Source organism: Lipotes vexillifer, unplaced genomic scaffold, assembly GCF_000442215.2.
Source record: "Lipotes vexillifer unplaced genomic scaffold, Lipotes_vexillifer_v1.1 scaffold1383, whole genome shotgun sequence".
Taxonomy (NCBI): domain Eukaryota; kingdom Metazoa; phylum Chordata; class Mammalia; order Artiodactyla; family Lipotidae; genus Lipotes; species Lipotes vexillifer.
Genome location: NW_006797683.1, coordinates 1,015,566 through 1,033,216, shown reverse-complemented (window position 1 = coordinate 1,033,216; position 17,651 = coordinate 1,015,566). Strand labels below are relative to the sequence as shown.

The window sequence follows — 17,651 nt, the reverse complement described above, 5'->3', positions numbered from 1 at the left end:
TCCTGCTATCACTGCTTTCTGCGGAGCTCTCCCTAAGTGCCTCCTGCCATGAAGTGTGTCTGTGAGGCTCTCATCTACCCTGCAGAAGCACAAGTGCTTCCCCTTGCTCAGTGGGGGTGAGTTAAGTACTGGGTAACTGTTTACATGTAACTTGGGGATGCCCCCTACCACTTTCACCCCCAAATGAGGAACTGAACAAAAAGATCTATTCAAATACAGTTCAAATTCATTTGTGTAGTTTTCACAAGGACACGTGACTGAGTGGTCAGCTGACAAAGGGAAATGTTTGCTTGGGAGAGGAAAGCAGAGACAGAAAATTAAAATGCCCATAATTCTCTCCAAGTCAGACCAGGGTGTACATTAAATTGGATAGAAAATGGTGCTTATTTGACCCAACATTTGGTCTGTGCCTTTCAACTCCCTTTAGCTGCCTTTACCAGTGTGTCAAGTCTCTTAACAGGAATGACCATTCTAACTCTGTATTCATAGCCACAGAGACACACTTCATCAAAAACACCCATTATCAGTGGAGAACGTTTCAAACTCAGTGAGGGCATCAATTTCTTTTTTTCTCCAGAACAAAAAACCAACAACCACATTATATACCTTTCTAGGTAAAGTTATATCGGAAAGCCCACCTAGTTTAAGACCACAGAGGTAATATTCACTGAGGCCTTTTGATTTCAAGAGGCCAGATTCAATACTCCCACAGAGCCCTTCTCTAAGACTACGAGAGGCGTCTGGAAGGGAAAGCGAAGGCAGCTTCCCTACTGCTCAGGAAAGAGGTATGTAAGACCACCATACCCTTTTCTAGAGGGCTTTCTGCAATTCCTACTTAAAACACACACACACACACACACACACACACACACACACACACACACACGAAGATTAGACTATCTGAACTACACTTCTCAAAATTTTTAAAAATGAAAATAAATAAAGGAATGATGGCTACTTTTGCTTTTAACACCCAAGGAACACACCCTAGACTTTAAATTTATCTCATTAACAAAACTTTTTCTCTTTGTTCTTATTCTAAAAGCGAAGACATCTCTTTTGCCAGCTGCAAAGGCATTGAAGCACAATAAAAGGCAAGAAAAGACCAAGGGAATCTAACCCTCCACAAAAGAATCCCCAAACTGACAGGATGAAACTGAAAAACCAGATCCCACCAACGGCTTCTGCCTGCACGGCCTGGTTCCCCATCTTCACTTTAATAGGGCAGCGCTGATGGCCAAGGCTGTATGCACTGCAGCAGTCTCTTCTTGTACTAACGCATTCTCTACTTTTTTCTTTTCCTTTCTTCGTTTAAATAAAAAAAGAAGGAAATCACTGCCCATTTATTCTTTGACTTCTTCTCCGTGATCTTGTGATTCCAATTTACATTTGATCTTGCTCCAGTATTCGGGTGACACGGGAGATACAGGGTCATGTTCAGAGCAGCAGAGACGGCCTTCCAGGGCGGAGGGCACCAGAGCCCCCTTTTCATGATCTTTGCAAAACGAACGTGGACAGAACTCACAGAAGGACACAGCTGCGCCGCTGCACTCATCGCACTGATGCCACGGGCACTCCCACTTTCCTAGTGTGGGCGGGAAGAAGGGAAGGAGCCCAGTGAGTGCCTGTCCCCAACACCCACAAGACACCCCACTTCCCACCTTCCTCTCGGACTGGGGACTGAATGCAGTTGACTATGACTCCAAACCTCAGCCAGCAGAGGTCTGGGTGCACCTGTCGGTGTGGCTGCAAGCCACTGCCCCAAACTCAGCTAGGAGCCAACTACCACCTGTGGTCATGGACAGTAAGACACCAGTCCTTGCTGGCCCACGGGCGTCCCCCATTTGCACTGAGACAGATTTTTCACTAGCAAAATCTTTGCTTGCTACTGTTGCTTGTTCTCTCCAACGCTTCCTATCCCACGGCTCCACACGGGGGACTGGACCGCCCGTATTCTGAGTCAGGCATGGTGGGCAGAGATGGAGTCGGGCGGGGCCTGCAGGCCGGGCTCACCATAGGGCGGCTGGGGCAGGTTGAGGCAGAGCAGGTGGTAGGCTTTGGGGCAATCCTTCCTGTCGCACATGACCAGCTCGCCGCTGTCCCCGCACTGGAAGCAGTGATCTTCATGCAGCTGCTTCGGCTCTGTTTTGATTTTTCGTCTCTTCTGCTTCAGCTTAGCATTTTTTGCCTTTTCTTCAGTTGTGGACGCACATGCCGACTGGCAGGAAAGAGGGGGTCACGGTTTTAACGATCACAGTGTGTGAAGCTTTACGTAAAAGGGAGATCCTACAACCTCACGTTCATTTAAATTCACCTGTTGTTCGGTTACCTAAAACACCAGGAGGGCTTACTCTGTCATGGAACTGTAGTAAAAATAATTCATTCTTCATTGATTTTTGAATAGGTGTTTGTTTTTTTTTTTTAATTGCAAAGACAACTGAGATAGCATACACAAACCATAAAGTTCACCAATTTAAAGTGTATAATTCGGATACACTAAAGTGTATTAGGATAGTGTGAATTTTTTTTTGAAGTTTTTGCAAAAGATCTTGCTAAGTTCAAATTCAATCAGAAACACAGACATTTTCAGAACCTAACAGTTCTCACTGAGATATGCTCTAGTGGGAGGTCGGAGTCTAAACTCTGGGTAAACGCAACTGCTGGCCTGCAAATTAAACCAGGTCCCCCTGGCCAGCACCTCCTGAGACAGCCCCAAACAAGCTTCTTCAGCAGCCCCTCCCCAGTCCCAGGGGCGCCCCCTGCAGCCACTGACCTTTGGCCGCACGCCGAGGAAACCACTACAGTTATCCGCCCCGCAGTGGCACTCCGTCCTGCCATTGCCCAGACAGTCCAGGTTGTAATTAAATGTTAGCTCCATCCCTAGAACACAAGAGAGAGAAGTATTCAGACTCAAGTCCTGGGGGAGAGAAATGCTGTCAAAGACACACCCTCACAACGAAAAAAGAGACATAATTCTGACATGAAGACCCTTCCATCCTCCGTGTTCCACACTGAAGACGGTGATGGGAAAAAGGAAAAAAACAAAAAAAACCCCACACAAAAACTAGAGGAAAACATCCCATCCACCAATGATTAAAGCAAAAATAAATATTCTACAAAGACCATCATATTCTTTTCACCGAAGTGGTCAAAGACCATGTGACAGAGACTAAGAATCTGAAATCTGTGCTCAAGAAAAATGGGTTCTAGTTTAGCTCTCTTTTCTAAAACTAATTTACACTAGTTTCTAAATAAACAAGATGACCGTGGAATTGTCACAGCCATACCATTTCCAGTAATTAATGCCTCACATTATGATCAGAAAAGACTTCAAAATGCACATTTACTACATACACCAAAGACCCAGGGACTCAAACTAGGAGGTCTAAGCTTGCTTTCTTTTTTTTTTTAATTTGGCCACACCATGCAGCAAATAGCAAATTGAACGTACACAGTCAGTCCCCCGCTTTTTCCACATAACAGATTCCTAAGAACGTGTGCCAGAGTTAAACAAGGGACTTCCGGTTATGAAGTGGTTTCTTTCTCAGAAATTAAAAAAATTATATTAAGTACTGAATTAAACACTTTTTGCCGTTGCCTTTAAGGACAGATTCCTAGCATTTTAAAGGTATTTTTGTTTTGTTTTGTTTTTTGGCCACACCGCTCGGCTGAAGGATCTTAGCTCCCCAACCAGGGACCGAACCTGGGCCCCCACGGTGAAAGCACTGAGTCCTAACCACTGGACCACCAGGGAATTCCCAGTTCAAGCTTTCTTTAGCTGGACCTCAGCAATCCACAGCGAGTGCTAGAAACACAGTTTACATCACTATTAGCTACAGCATTTCTCTTCCCACCCATTTTTCTACAGACTTAACAAACGAGAAATTAAGTCTTGCTGTTATTGATGCTGGATGGGTAAGGAAAAATGAAAGCAGTAACTCTGCTTTGAGAAGCGTTTTATGTCTAATTTGAAACAGACTGATTCTTCAAACTAAAATACAAAACAAAACAACCTCCCACAAACAAACGAAGAAACCAGTTGATGGTAACAACTGGTTAATATTTTCTTTAATATTAAAGAAAAAAAAAGGAAACAAAAGCTTAAACATCTGGTTACACTATACAGACAGCAATAATTTGGAGAACTAATTCAGAATTCTGTGATACCCTCTCTTACTAAGCTCCCTTTTGCAGGATATAGATGTTTACTTCCTACGGGCAGGTAACAGTTCTAAATATAGCTCTTTATCTTATTTGAATAAATACTTGAGTGTCAAAACTTGTCTGACACTTGAGTGTCAGAATGTCCTACCCTCAAAGACATACTTGCTTTCCGGGGAGGGGGCAGAGTCCCTTTTACCTGCAGGAATGTCACAAAGAGCAAAAAGGCCAACTCGAACATCTCCATTCACCGTCCACTTTTGTGTTTCACAGTTTGGATTACAACTGTGGTTCATAAAGCGAGAATAATTCCCCTTCGGGCCAGCGTCAATGATACGGTCCTTCAGAAAGAAAAGAAAGGAAAAGTTCCTTTGACATGAAACTGAGCATAAGCGTGTCTGAGAAACATCCAACTCAGGCGAGAGCCACGAGGCAGCACTGTTTGCCACCAGCTGAGGTCTGACGACCGACAGCTCCGAAAATGTGCTCGCGGCACAACTGACTGAGTTCTCTACTTTACATGATGACCAAGTCAAAAGCAAGTAAGATAAAGTGGAGTTTGGTTTCTTTTAAAGTTTGTTTCTAGAAACAAACACACCACAGAATAATGCGACTGAGATCAGCTGGCCATGGGCTTAGTGAAAGGTATTTTCTGAGTAGACTGCTCTCAGCTCGGAATGCCACTTCTGACGGGAACTATGGTGCTTTGCTGTCAGCCCTCCTTTCCTGCTCTAAGCAAGAAGCAAAGCTTGTAGGGGGGCAGATGGATGAGAGCTTAGGCCATAAAGAGGGAGGAAGGAAAAACAAGAAACTTCTCTGAATGAAGGCTTGGAGATCTGACTGATGGAAGGGCTAGAGTTTGGGATATAATCTTCATAGTCTATTTTTACTTAAACAAAAGTTCAAAATACCATAAAAAGCTCAATATTTTGGCTCCCTGAATTTAAACTCTGATAGTCTGGGAAAGCTCTAGAGGATGGAGCCTCCCAACTGTTGTCCAGATGGCTGCAGGGGTCACCGGCAGTGAGGCTAGGATTTAAGGGGCCAATCAGCGTCACATATAAATGGCATTTTATGTATATAAAGTATATGTTCATGAAGGTGGTAAAACTTTCACACAATGACGTATCAGTTAAAATAGTGCTTCTTTTCAATGATTTCTGGTTCTTGTAAGGCTGTTCTGACTCAGTTTTAGAGACAGCCTGGAACACAGGAAACATGGGTACTAGTCTGGCTCATCATTAAACTGTAACAAGATATCCAACAAATCACTTATGGCTGGATCTCAGTTTCTCGTCCTCTGTAAATCAGAGGACCATTTTTTTTTTTTAATCTTTTATTGAAGTGTAGTTATTGGTGTACAGTGTAAGTTACAGATGTACAATATAGTGTGTCACAATTTTTAAAGGTTATACTCCAGAGGACTGTTGAAGAAATTAAATGAAATAGTTGTGCTGTAATGTGCATCAAACAGCACTCAGTTACATGTATTAAACCAGAAGTTTTACTGTCATTTTTCTTTTGACAGCATTCATTTTTCCTAACTCATAAAAAAAGTTTAAATATATAGAACAATTTACAGTTAGGATTTTTGCTAAAGCAGAACTTTACTGGTGGTTTATAACTTAGAATTACAGAGCTGATTCTCTCCTTTGGGGATAAAGAAACTGAGGGCCAGGTCTTCTAGTGACTAAGAGCTGGGACTCAAATCCAGATGTGTCAACCCTGTTCCTGGTCATCTTCTCACTCACAGCGCGTCTCACATGACCTGTGCAAGGCGCCAGTAATCATTCACTTTTGTACTCTGGTATAATGAGCATATTATAGTGGGACACACACTGGCTACTGCAAACCATTATAATTTGCTCGAGAAAAACCAAATGAGAGGAAGGAAACTGAGTTTAACCTAAGACCACCAAACTAAACCAAAAAATCCTTTTTTCTTACCAAAAAAAAAAAGCAATTTTACCTTGGTAACAGTTAACATATAAAAATTAGTTACACTGTTCTCGTGGGCTCGCTTGATTCGCAATCTGCATTCTTCCTCATCAATTAATTCGCCAACATATTCATTTACAAATTCACCCTGCAGAGGAGCACGCAATATATAAATGTACAATCAGTGTATCCTATTAGAAAGCATTCCTTAACACCACATGTATAATCCGAGAATTAACCAAAAACATTCCTGGAAATACAACTATAGTACAAAATAAAACCAGAAAATTGACATTGGTACAATCTACAAGCCTTATTCATATTTCACCGATTTCACAGGCACTCATTTGTGCGTGTTATGTGTGCATGTGTGTGGTTCTATTGGATTCTACCAGGTGTAGAGTCAGGTAACCACCACCACAAGCAAGATACAGAACTGTCCCATCAGCACAGATGCCCTGTGCTTCTCCTTCATAACCACATCCATCCTCCATCCCTAATTTGTTCTCCAACTCTATAGTTCTTCTAAAAATTTATTTTATTGAAGTATGGCTGATTTACAATGTTGTGTTAATTTCTGCCATACAGCAAAGTGATTCAGTTATACATATACATATTCTTTTTTATATCCTTTTCCATTATGGTTTATCACAGGATATTGGATATAGTTCCCTGTGCGAAAAACAGTAGGACCTTGTCCAACTCTATAGTTCCGTCATTTTGAGAGTGTTCTATAAATGGAATCACAGTATGTAACCTTTAGAGATTGGATTTTTAAAGAAAAACTGAGCCTAATTCCCTTGAGATCCATCTAAGTTGTATGTATTAACAGTTCATTCTTCTGTCACTGCTGAGTGCTGTGCCACAGCAAGGACGCACCAGTTTGTGTGACTGGTCACTGGCTGGAGAACATGTGAATGGTCTGTCTCCAAGTTTTGGCTATTACAAATAAAGCCACTGTGAGCATTCTGATAAAGTTTTTGTGCAGACAGAGGTTTTCATTTCTCTGGGATACATGCTGGGTCATATGGTGAGCACATGTTAAATTTTTTAAGAAACTGCCAAACTGTTTTCCGGAGTGGCTGTACCACTGCGCATTCGCACCCTACTCTCCCCAGGTATGAGAGATGCAGTTTCCCCACTTCCTCACCAGCATGTGGTATAGTCCCTATTTCTCATTTTGCTCTTCTAACAGGTGTGTGTAGAGATAAGCTCCTTTTTAAATAAGTGTAAACAGGGTATATTCAACCTTTCATGTTTACAAATGCATAAGCGTTAACCCTTTTACCTCAAAAGCGTGGCTGATTCAGTCTAGGACAACAGCATTAGCTACAGGATTTACTGGTGTTACCAATACATTTTTAAGGTAAAGAAATGTCTTAGGCAGTAAATTAAAATGTATTTGCTTATTGCTTCACCAGACTTGTGTTCCTCCCCCAGCCCCCGACACAAATTCTCACTAGCTGTTCTCATAGCTCTTAGTATCACAGAACTGAGAGTACCAGTCATCTCAAGAGTACTATATTATATTTTCTGATTTTGATGAATCATTAAGAGCATAAGCCAATGTCCTTTCTCTACTGATAAAAAGACAAGATTGTGATTTCTGTATAAGAGAAGGGCGCCTGTGGGTCAGCCTTTCCCTGGGCGGCCGGCTGGCTGTGGGTGAGATGGGGGAGGAACGCCGTCTGCTTCAGGCAGCCACACGCTCATTTCAGCTGGGCCTGGTCACCACACCAGTGCACCTCAGGCTTCTTCTCTCCCCCATTTTAACTGACAGTACAAAGCTCTGACAAAGAGTTGGAAAAGAACAGCGCTTCATCTCTAACTGCAACACCACGACAGGACCGCTCTGCATGTTCAGGTACTACGCACTGTCGGCCCGGAGTGGCTTTTCCTACACCCAGTTTAGACTTGGACCCTGGCTGCTGAAAACATTCTGCACCTTTGTATGGTATCACCGCCCTCACCAGGTAGATTTCATTGCCGTCTTGGCTGCACTGCCACCTAGTGTTACCTTATTCTATGGCAAGTTTCCTTTAATGAAAACCTACAGAGCAGAATTTAAACCAAATCAGCTCCGCTGCATGTTTTTTTTTACCAATTGGAATTCAAGTTAAGGTTTCATTTGAAGAAAGGGTTCTGTGGCTTTAAAGGCCTGAAAACCATTTATTATAGTTTATATTTACTATTCTATGAAAATTGGTGAATACAGAAAAGGTGAAAGTGCTGATGTCAAACATGAGGTGTGCAAGTCTCGTAAACTCGATACCATTGTGAATAAATGTCTCTAGCTATTTTGTAAAAGAAATATTTTAGGCATCCAAGAAGTGACAAATCTTTAGCCTCAAAGAGTTGCTCACTGGACTTAAAACCATTAACTGTGAATTCAATTATGGATAAAAATAACAAAATAAAGAATTTTTAGGGAATTCCCTGGTGGTCCTGTGGTTAGGACTCCACACTTTCACTGCTGAGGGCCCAGGTTCAACCCCTTGTTGGGGAACTAAGATCCAGCAAGCCACGCAGTGTGGCCAAAAAAACAAAACAAAAAAGACTTTTAAAATGTTAGAAATCTGTCCTTAAAGGCAATGGCAAAAAGGCAGGGTTTAATTCAGTACTTAATGTAATTTTTTTAATTTCTAAGAAAGAAACCACATCATAACAGGAAGTCCCTTGTTTAACTCTGGCACACGTTTTTAGGAATTGTTATGTGTGAAAAGAAGGGGACTGACTGTGTACATTCAATTTGCTATTTGGTTTCTGTCCCCTAAGTATACCCAAACCTTCCCCATGTTGCTACAAAGTCTTTATGATTATGCTTTTCAGTGACTGTATATTTCTAGCTATTTTGTAAAACACCAATTGTCTTAACATTAGCAGTTCCTCAAGTGCTAAAGTGCAGAATAATCCTGATCGTATTTTCTTTTCTCTTAATTATATCATTAATTTATTAAGTTATGGTTTAGAATAAATGTAACCACTATTAAAAGATGTTAACATGGTATTAAACTGGATAGATTTCAGGATGGCTCCCCAAACTCCCCTGAAATCATAAGCAAAAATTTGCAAGTGATATGCAGGGCATTAAAGTAATATCAAAACATGTGCATTATATAATGCCATTCTAAACGCAGACGGCCTTTGACCAAGCGACCCAATCCACAAACCCAGTGCACTGGCAAATCCTGTTGGCTCTACCTTTAAAATGTCAGAAATCCAACCACTTCCTTCCTACTCAACTACAACCCTAGTTAGTCCAGGCCACCAGCATCTCTCTCCGGGACTGTAATGGTCTCCTTTTTATTGCTCTCTCTCCATTATCATAAATTCCCCACAGTACAGCCCAAGTTATTCTTCTGAAGCCCAGACTCTTAACGTGGCCCCAATGACCCCTGCCTGCTGGTGCTCACGCCGTTGTGTAACCCCCTCCCCTGGAGACAGCAGGACCTGTGACTTGCTTCTAAGCAACAGAATGTGGCCCAAGTGACAGGATGTGATTACGTGAGTTTGTTACATTAGGGCTTCAGCATCCATCCTGCTGGAGCGTCTCTCTCCCTCATTGGCTGTAAGGAAGCAAACAGCCATGTTGGAGAACCCCATCTGGCAGGGAACTGCAGGCAGCCTCTAGAAGCCAAGAGCAGCAAGACAACAATAACCACAAACCCAAACCCAAAACACCTGATGCTCTCAGACCTAGCGCTGTGAAGAAGAGAACGGTGCCAGCAGTCGTGCAAGCTGGGAAGCCGGATCCTTCCCTAGTTGAGGCACAAGAATGAGAATCCAGCCAGGTCAGTGCCCTGACCGCAACCTGGTGAGCCCCTACGTAGAGGACCCAGCTACGCACTGACCTATAGGATCTGTGGGATAGTACGCTGTGTGTTATGCTGTAAGTTGCCAAGTCTGTGGTTATCCTGTTAAGCAGCAACAGAAAACCAACACATCGAGGCAGACGGACGCCCTCCCTACTAAACTCCGCCAGAAGTCCCTGTCCTGAGGCCGACGAGGCCCCGCACGACCTGGTCCCGCTGCCCCTCTACCTTGCCACCCCCCACCCCCGGCCCTCCTCTGCTCCCTCTCCAGCTCCCTGCTGTCCTGGCGCAGAAGGGCCTTCACTCCGGCCTGCTCTTCCACGTGCCTGCACGCCCTCCTTGCTCACACGTTCGGGTCAGACCTTCCTGAACCCAGTCCCTGTCACCCCTACCCTCTTTGACAGCTTTATTTTTCTTGGTGGCATTTGGTGATAAGTGGCGTCACATGTCTATCATCTATCCCTGGTGGACTCACAAAGGTGTCCTGCTCACTGCTGGCTTCCAAGTGCCTAGAACAGCACCAGGCACAGGGAAGCTGCTGAACAAACACGTGCTGAATGAATGAGTTTCACCCAAGCAATCTGACCTACAGAAATAGATGACAGATGATCAACAGAATGAAAAAATGTGTGTATGTGTGTATACACACACACACACACACACACATATATTTATTGGAAAACAGGCTATGTAAATGATGGTACATTTTACTATGGAATACAATGAGACTGAAAAACAATGAGGTGAAATCTGTATTACTGCCATAAAAATAATTTTCTGATACACTAAGTGGGAAAAAAGAATAATATGTATGATTATACTGATGTTTAAAAAACCCTACAAATACAGAATATATGAATATGTATTTGTATATGTGTTTACGTGTAGAATTGCATAGAAAAAGTTCTAAAAGGCTACATACCAACCTATGGACAATGGTCCTCTCTGGTGAGGAGACCAGGAATTGAGGGTGAAGGAGGAATTTCACGGTTTATTATCTTTTTTTGTATTGTTTGATTTTCTTTACTACATTATATGGTATTTCTTCATTACAAAGGTGATTTTTTAAAAGGCAGAAAAATGCCAAGAAAAATTTTTATTCCCACTAGGCCCATCTTCTCTCACTAAACACAGCTCCAAGTTCTATATGTTGGCAGGTGGAGGGAAGGGTGGAGGTGGGGACTTGTTTTAAAACAGATTGTTCAGGCCTGTCACCAATATTTCAGGTGGCACTGTTGTAACAAGGAACCCGGAAGATTCTCAGGATATCTAAAGGTTGAGAGCCACTGTTTGAATAGCAGGATTTACTGGTGATTTTCAACTTTCTTTGAGCTATTTGCATTAAAATATCTTCTACAATGGGCATGTATTTCTCATGTTAAACAAAAAGACTGCTTTGAAAAATTGCTTCAAAGTATAAGAATGAAGATAATTTATAAGTATCAAAGATCTCAACTTTTTCCAGTTGCTTCTGTATATGTGATCTAGTTTGAGACGAGCAACAACTCTTAAACACGTAGGGCAGGAATTATGTCCATTTTAGAGATGAAGAAACTGGGGCTCAGCGAGGTTAAGTGACTTGACCAGGGCTTCATGGCTAATGAATTATGATGTTGGAGCAAAGTCCTGGGGTTGCTAGTTTCTGTCTCAGTACGCCCTTAACTTTATTCTTTTTCCTTTACAAATTTTATATCTAGTTTGCTTAACAAGTAAAAATTATTTCAAATAGAGTTACCAGTGTCCCTTCTCCTTTTTATGACTGATCATAGGAAACCCAAAGGTTATGTGTATTTTTTTTTAATTAAAAAAATTTTTTAACATCTTTATTGGAGTATAATTGCTTTACAATGGTGTGTTATGTGTATTTTATTACTACCTCTTTTTACTGCTCCTTCTTTGCTCAAGAAGTGCCAAACTCTCAACTTCGGAAGTTTCAAAATTTTGGAATAAATCCCCGTGTATTTAATCCTTATTGAAGCATTTCTAAGAGGCACAGGTCCTGGTCTGTTCCGCCGCTGCCCCCATCCCACGCTACCTTCTTGATGCTCCTTTTGGTCCTGAGGCCCCAGCCTCTCCGCTCCGTCTTGATGATTTCTGCGTCCGGGTAGAGCCTCTTGGTGAAGCACTGGTTCTGGCAGCGCTCCCCTGCCGGGCACACCTGCGGGTGACACTCGTACTGCAGCATTCTGTTCAGGCACTCGGACTCCAAGCCACACGGGTTCTCGTCAGCCGGCTTGCAGTTACAGCGGGGAATCTCTGACAGGTCTGCAACCTGGATCTGTACCTTTCCTATCACTTTGTTAGCCTGAACAACAAAATCACAAATGGGAGGGAGGAATTTGAACAGGACATAGGAAACACCCAGGCCCTCTTGGCTCTGCTACTGCCTTGTGGTGTGACCCTGAGAAAGGCTCTTTATCTTGATCATAATTTCCCCATGAATAAGCTAAGATTAATAGCTGTCTCTCCTTAGTTGACAAAAATATCAAAACCTGATGTGAGTTCTCACTTATTTATCCTCTGTATTTCTCCTTCTACCAGTTGATGACAATTTCAAAACTGAAAACCACTGTGGGCTGTCTGGAAGAAAGGGGCTAAATCCCTATATTTATTTGGTCACACGGCAAGCTGATGGGGCAAGGACAGGGTTTCCCATCAAACGTATTTGCTCCTCGGTGTGAGGGGCTCATCAGAGCCCCCATCATCCCAGGGCAGCAACCCCGGCTCCCGGCTGATACTCCAACAGAAGCTCTCAGGTTGTTCTGCAGAAGACTGCGTGGTAATTAGCAGAAGTTTTTATAAGACAACAAGGGCCTTCTAACTACTAAGAGAGCAATGCATGTCATCTTGTCTGTCAAAGAGCAACGTTTGCACGGGTAAAGACTCACTTTGATGTGTTTGTAAGGAGGGGGTTTTCTTGAGTTTTTTTCAATCTCTAGTGCTTCTTTACTTTCTCTTTGCGCTTTCAATTCCTGGAAACGTTTTGCAGCTTCTTCCAACGCTGCCAATAAGACCAAACAAGGTATATAAATACCAAAAACCAAATAAACAAAAACCATTAAGAGATTAGTTTTACCCTGCCTTCCCAACGCACTGAATCTGGCCTGAGGGTTTCTTTTTAAAATTATATTCTGGAAATAACCATTTACCACCAGGATAGGGTAACACTGAAAAAAGATATAACTCCCATATGGCTGAACACCGTGCCCTGTGCAGGCTGTTGCTTCGGAGGAGAGGTCCCACTTCAATGATCAGAGGTTTCCACGTGAACCAGAGAGCAGCTCTTTACCTCGCACCAGATTTAAATTCACTTTACTCTTACCCAGAAAGCTAAACTTCCCGGCAACTTGTTGCAAAAGCAGCTGTAAGGCTCTTCCTGGGAAGCATTTAGTCTTACTATCTTACTACTCTTCTGTGGCAAAGGAGCTTCACTTGACTAAGAAGACTATGTATTTCCAGAATAATCTCTATGTTTGTAGTAAGATCACTGAGGGAACTCCTTTCACATACACAGCACAGTCTACCACATTGAGTGTATTTCTCCAGCTGACTGGATTGTGATGTGGTTCTAATGTAATTGGAAACTTATGGAGGCCGGATCATAACACCTGGTGAAAACTCTCTAACACCAGAAACACGTCTTATGCAAGTTGGGAGGTGTGGAGAGATCAACACAGGGGTGTTAGTTCTGAGCCACTGTGAACGTTGTCCAACGTACCTTTTTTGAAGGTCTTGTTAATACTAGTCTGTCCCTCAGCAAAGCTTTTGTCTCCTTCGACGTAAGGGAACACTCTGCCCTGGTGTACCCAGTAGTAGTCGTGAGAACCGAAGAAGAACACGGGGAAGTCCCCCAGGTCGTGCTTGAGGCCCTGGATGTTGAGTGGCACAGACCGGGGGTTGCAGATCTCCGCTGGCCACCACCTGAAAGCAGGAGGATGAAATCGCACTACGCTTTACGTGGCTGGTGGGAGCCAGAACACAAAGGTTGCGTACTTTGCAATTTTCACTCAGAATCTAAGGACACAAAATACCTCGCTTATCTTTAATCCTGCCCAAACCACACGTCATTTAACAACACACTGAACGAATTAATGAATGAAATAGTGAACACAGACTAAACAAACTAGGCCCTAAACACCCAATCTAGTTTCTTCCTTAAAAAATTAATATTTGATATTTATAAAAGAATGTATATCATGAAAAGAAAGCATAATAATAAAGTAACAATGAAACCACTATACAACTTAAGAATCAGAATTTACCAATAATATTCCAAACCAGATTTCAGTCCTAGAAAAGTCATGTTTTTCTCCAAATGTGACATTCTTAATACCAAGTTTGTCTTTATTCCTAGTAATCAAGGGCATCATTTGAGAATAAACTGATGCTACAGTAAAGAATGCCCACTCCCATTCAAACTGGTGTTTTCTGACTCTCTAATCAACCAGGATAAATACTTTTTGGTCAAATGTACTAGGTTTATAACAGTGTATATTTCAGAATCTAATTCATCTTAGATCATAATAAATGGGAGATTTGGGACAGGACTGAAAACATAACTGCTTCATGAGATGATGACTGTGCCCACAGCAATCACTGAGGGAACCACCTGTGAGGCTCACTGGACAGTTTCCCACAATTGGGCAAGTCAGGAATTGTAGTATATAAGATCATCGATACCAAGAGTAGATATATACAAACTTAAATTTCTTTCAGTCTCTGATTTATAGATGCCTAATAAAATTGTTTATTTAATGAACAACGACATTATTGAGAAGATAAATGATGGCACGGTCGCATTCCCAGATTTATAGTGCGACCATGAACACGCTTCACCTAAAAGCACTCCGTGTCCATCTAAGAGTTAATTAAAAACGTGGGTAGAAGTCTGTGCTCAAATTGTTAAAACAAAACAACACTCTTTTTTTGTAATCAGTATTTAGCTCCCCCTCAAAGCAGGCTGGGCGGTGGTCGTATTTCCGAATCGCGTCAAGGCGTGCCGGGAGCTCGCGGTAAGTGCGAGCACTGGCTCAGGTAGACAGAGGTGTGCTTTCTGCCAGCCTTGTTCCAGGCACACACCTCCCCCAGGAAGCTTCACATCAGAATAACTAGCTATTGAAAATAAACAGTTTCGTGGGGCCCAGAAAGGCCTGATTGGAAAAAAATACATTAAGAATTAGTTCATGGATGTGAGTCTTTGCAAAATGAACAAGAAGAATATGAGCTGCATATGAAATCTCACTGAAATGTGAATGGGAGCACTGCTTTGGGCTTCTTTAAAATGTAATGTGATAACACAGGGAGATCAGCTCGGTGCTTCGTGACCACATAGAGGGGTGGGATAGGGAGGGTGGGAGGGAGACGCAAGAGGGAGGGGATATGGGGATATAGGTATACGTATAGTTGATTCACTTTATTATATAGCAGAAACTAACACACTATTGTAAAGCAATGATACTCCAATAAAGATGTTAAAAAAATGTAATGTGATTAAAATTTATGTATTAAAATTAAGTCAAATATATTTTCGTATTCATAAGTTTTTTAAAAAAGGAAATATGTAATGTACGGCACAGTGACTATAGTCACTGCTAAGAGACTATATTTGAAAGCTGCTAAGAGAGCAAATTTTAAAAGTTCTCATCAGAGTTCAGGCTTTTCCGGCACTAGCTGTCCTGAACTCCTAGCTTGGCTCCCTGTCATAAACACTGCACCTTCCTTCACCACACACGCAAAAAGTTCTCATCACAAGAAAAAAAAAATTGTAACTATATATGGTGACGGATGTTAACTAGACTTATTGTGATCGTTTGGCAATATAGACAAATGTCGAGTCATCGTGTTGTATACCTGAAACTAATATAATGTCAATTATATTTCAAAAAAAGGGGAATAAAACTTTTAAAAAGGAAATACTCTGAAATGTGTTTGAAGATCTAAAGGCTCCTTACACTGTTTCAGATATTTCTTATCCAGGAATGTCTTATCTATTATTTGTCAAATCTGCACCCCTCCTCTCCTGGAAAGATATATATTTTTAATAATAAAAGCAATGTGTGCTGGTCAGAATCGCCATCACTAAAAAGTCTACAAATAACAAATGCTGGAAAGGGTGTGGAGAAAAGGGCACCCTCCTACGCTGTTGGTGGGAATGTAAGTTGGTGCAGTCACTATGGACAACAGTATGGAGGTTCCTCAGAAAACTAAAAATAGAGTTACCATGTGATCCAGCAATCCCACTCCTGGGCATATACCTGGACAAAACTATAATTCAAAAAGATACATGCACCCCTATGTTCACAGGAGCACTATTCACAATAGCCAAGACATGGAAACAACCTAAATGTCCATCGACAGATGAATGAATAAAGGAGAGGCGGTACATATATACAATGGAATACTACTCAGCCATAAAAAAGAATGAAAAATGCCATTTGCAGCACCATGGATGCATCTAGAAATTATCATACTAAGTGAAGAAAGTCAGAAAGAGAAAGACAAATACCATATGATATCACTTATATGTGGAATCTGAAATATGACACAAATGAACCTATCTACAAAACAGAAACAGACTCACAGGCATAGGGAACAGACTTGTGGTTGTCAAGGGGGCTGGAGGGGAAGGAGAGGGATGCACTGGGAGTTTGGGATTAGCAGATGCAAACTATTATACATAGGATGAATAAACAACAAGGTCCTATTGTACAGCACAGGGAACTATATCCAATCTCCTGGGATAAACCATAATGGAAAAGAATATAAAAAACAAATGTATATATGTCTATCACTGAGTCAGTTTGCTGTAACAGCAGAAATTAGCACAACACAACACTGTAAATCAACTACACTTCAATAAAAAAAAAGACTATATCTTTAAAATTATTAAATGTAACTTTATGGAAAAAAAGCAATGTGTGTTTCTTTTAAAAATTAAAACAGTGCAGAAATGTATAACAGAAAAACTGAAAGTGGCTCCCCCTTATAATCTCATGCCTCAGACTATTAACATTAGATTTTTTTTTCCAGGTAATAATAAAAACATATTATACCTAGATCTACAGTTTTTAAAAGCTGTATAAACACATGGAGAGATAATGTATACACTGTTTAACATACTTCCTAAAATTAACTATATATTGTGGATACCCTCCCATGTTACCATACACACCTGCATTATCCTTCTTTTGGCTTCCAGGTATTCTACAATATGGATACACTACAATTTACCTGACAAATACCCTACTGACTGAACATTTGGATTATTCAAAGTTTTGCAATTAGAAATAATACTGCAATGAACACCCCTATAAGTACATTTCTGCCCATTTGTCCAATTCTTTTCCTTAGATAAATTCCCTGAAGGGGAACTACTGGGTCAAAGGGATGCACAGTTACAACTCTGATAACGTGATGCCTTACTTGTACAGGAGCACTTGTCTCCCCATACCCTCCCGAGCTGCAAAATTATTACTCTTAAACGTTTGCAAGTCTGTTAACTGAAAAATAAACTCTTTGTTTTTAATGTACATTGATTTTTAGTGAGGCTGAGCATTTTTTTACATGTCTGCTATTTGCTATTCTTTTGCAAACTGGCTCTTTCTCTTCTCTGCTCCTTTTTCTTTCTTTCTTTTTTTTTTTGCGATATGCGGGCCTCTCACTGTTGTGGCCTCTCCCGTTGCGGAGCACAGGCTCCGGACGCGCAGGCTCAGCGGCCATGGCTCACGGGCCCAGCCGCTC

At 41.6% G+C, this 17,651-nt stretch overlaps 2 protein-coding genes across 4 annotated transcripts in view; both read right to left on the bottom strand.

Annotated features, from left to right (window-relative positions):
* The window catches only part of PLPP5 (phospholipid phosphatase 5), a 9,884-nt gene extending 8,675 nt beyond the window's left edge, over positions 1 to 1,209 (bottom strand). The window contains exon 1 of the mRNA XM_007469790.1: positions 1,195 to 1,209. Coding sequence (XP_007469852.1) covers positions 1,195 to 1,209 — 15 coding nt within the window. The remainder of the gene's footprint in view (positions 1 to 1,194) is intronic.
* A 23-nt stretch (positions 1,210 to 1,232) lies between these two features.
* Positions 1,233 to 17,651, bottom strand: part of NSD3 (nuclear receptor binding SET domain protein 3) — a 99,971-nt gene continuing 83,552 nt past the window's right edge. The window contains exons 17-24 of one of the 3 annotated variants that reach the window (XM_007469785.1): positions 13,630 to 13,832; positions 12,800 to 12,912; positions 11,947 to 12,216; positions 6,131 to 6,247; positions 4,361 to 4,502; positions 2,774 to 2,880; positions 2,014 to 2,218; positions 1,233 to 1,585 (exon numbers count right to left, since the gene is read on the bottom strand). In XM_007469785.1, coding sequence (XP_007469847.1) covers positions 1,344 to 1,585; positions 2,014 to 2,218; positions 2,774 to 2,880; positions 4,361 to 4,502; positions 6,131 to 6,247; positions 11,947 to 12,216; positions 12,800 to 12,912; positions 13,630 to 13,832 — 1,399 coding nt within the window. In that variant the 3' untranslated portion in view covers positions 1,233 to 1,343. The remainder of the gene's footprint in view (positions 1,586 to 2,013; positions 2,219 to 2,773; positions 2,881 to 4,360; positions 4,503 to 6,130; positions 6,248 to 11,946; positions 12,217 to 12,799; positions 12,913 to 13,629; positions 13,833 to 17,651) is intronic. The other 2 variants (XM_007469787.1, XM_007469786.1) reach the window with 2 other exon arrangements.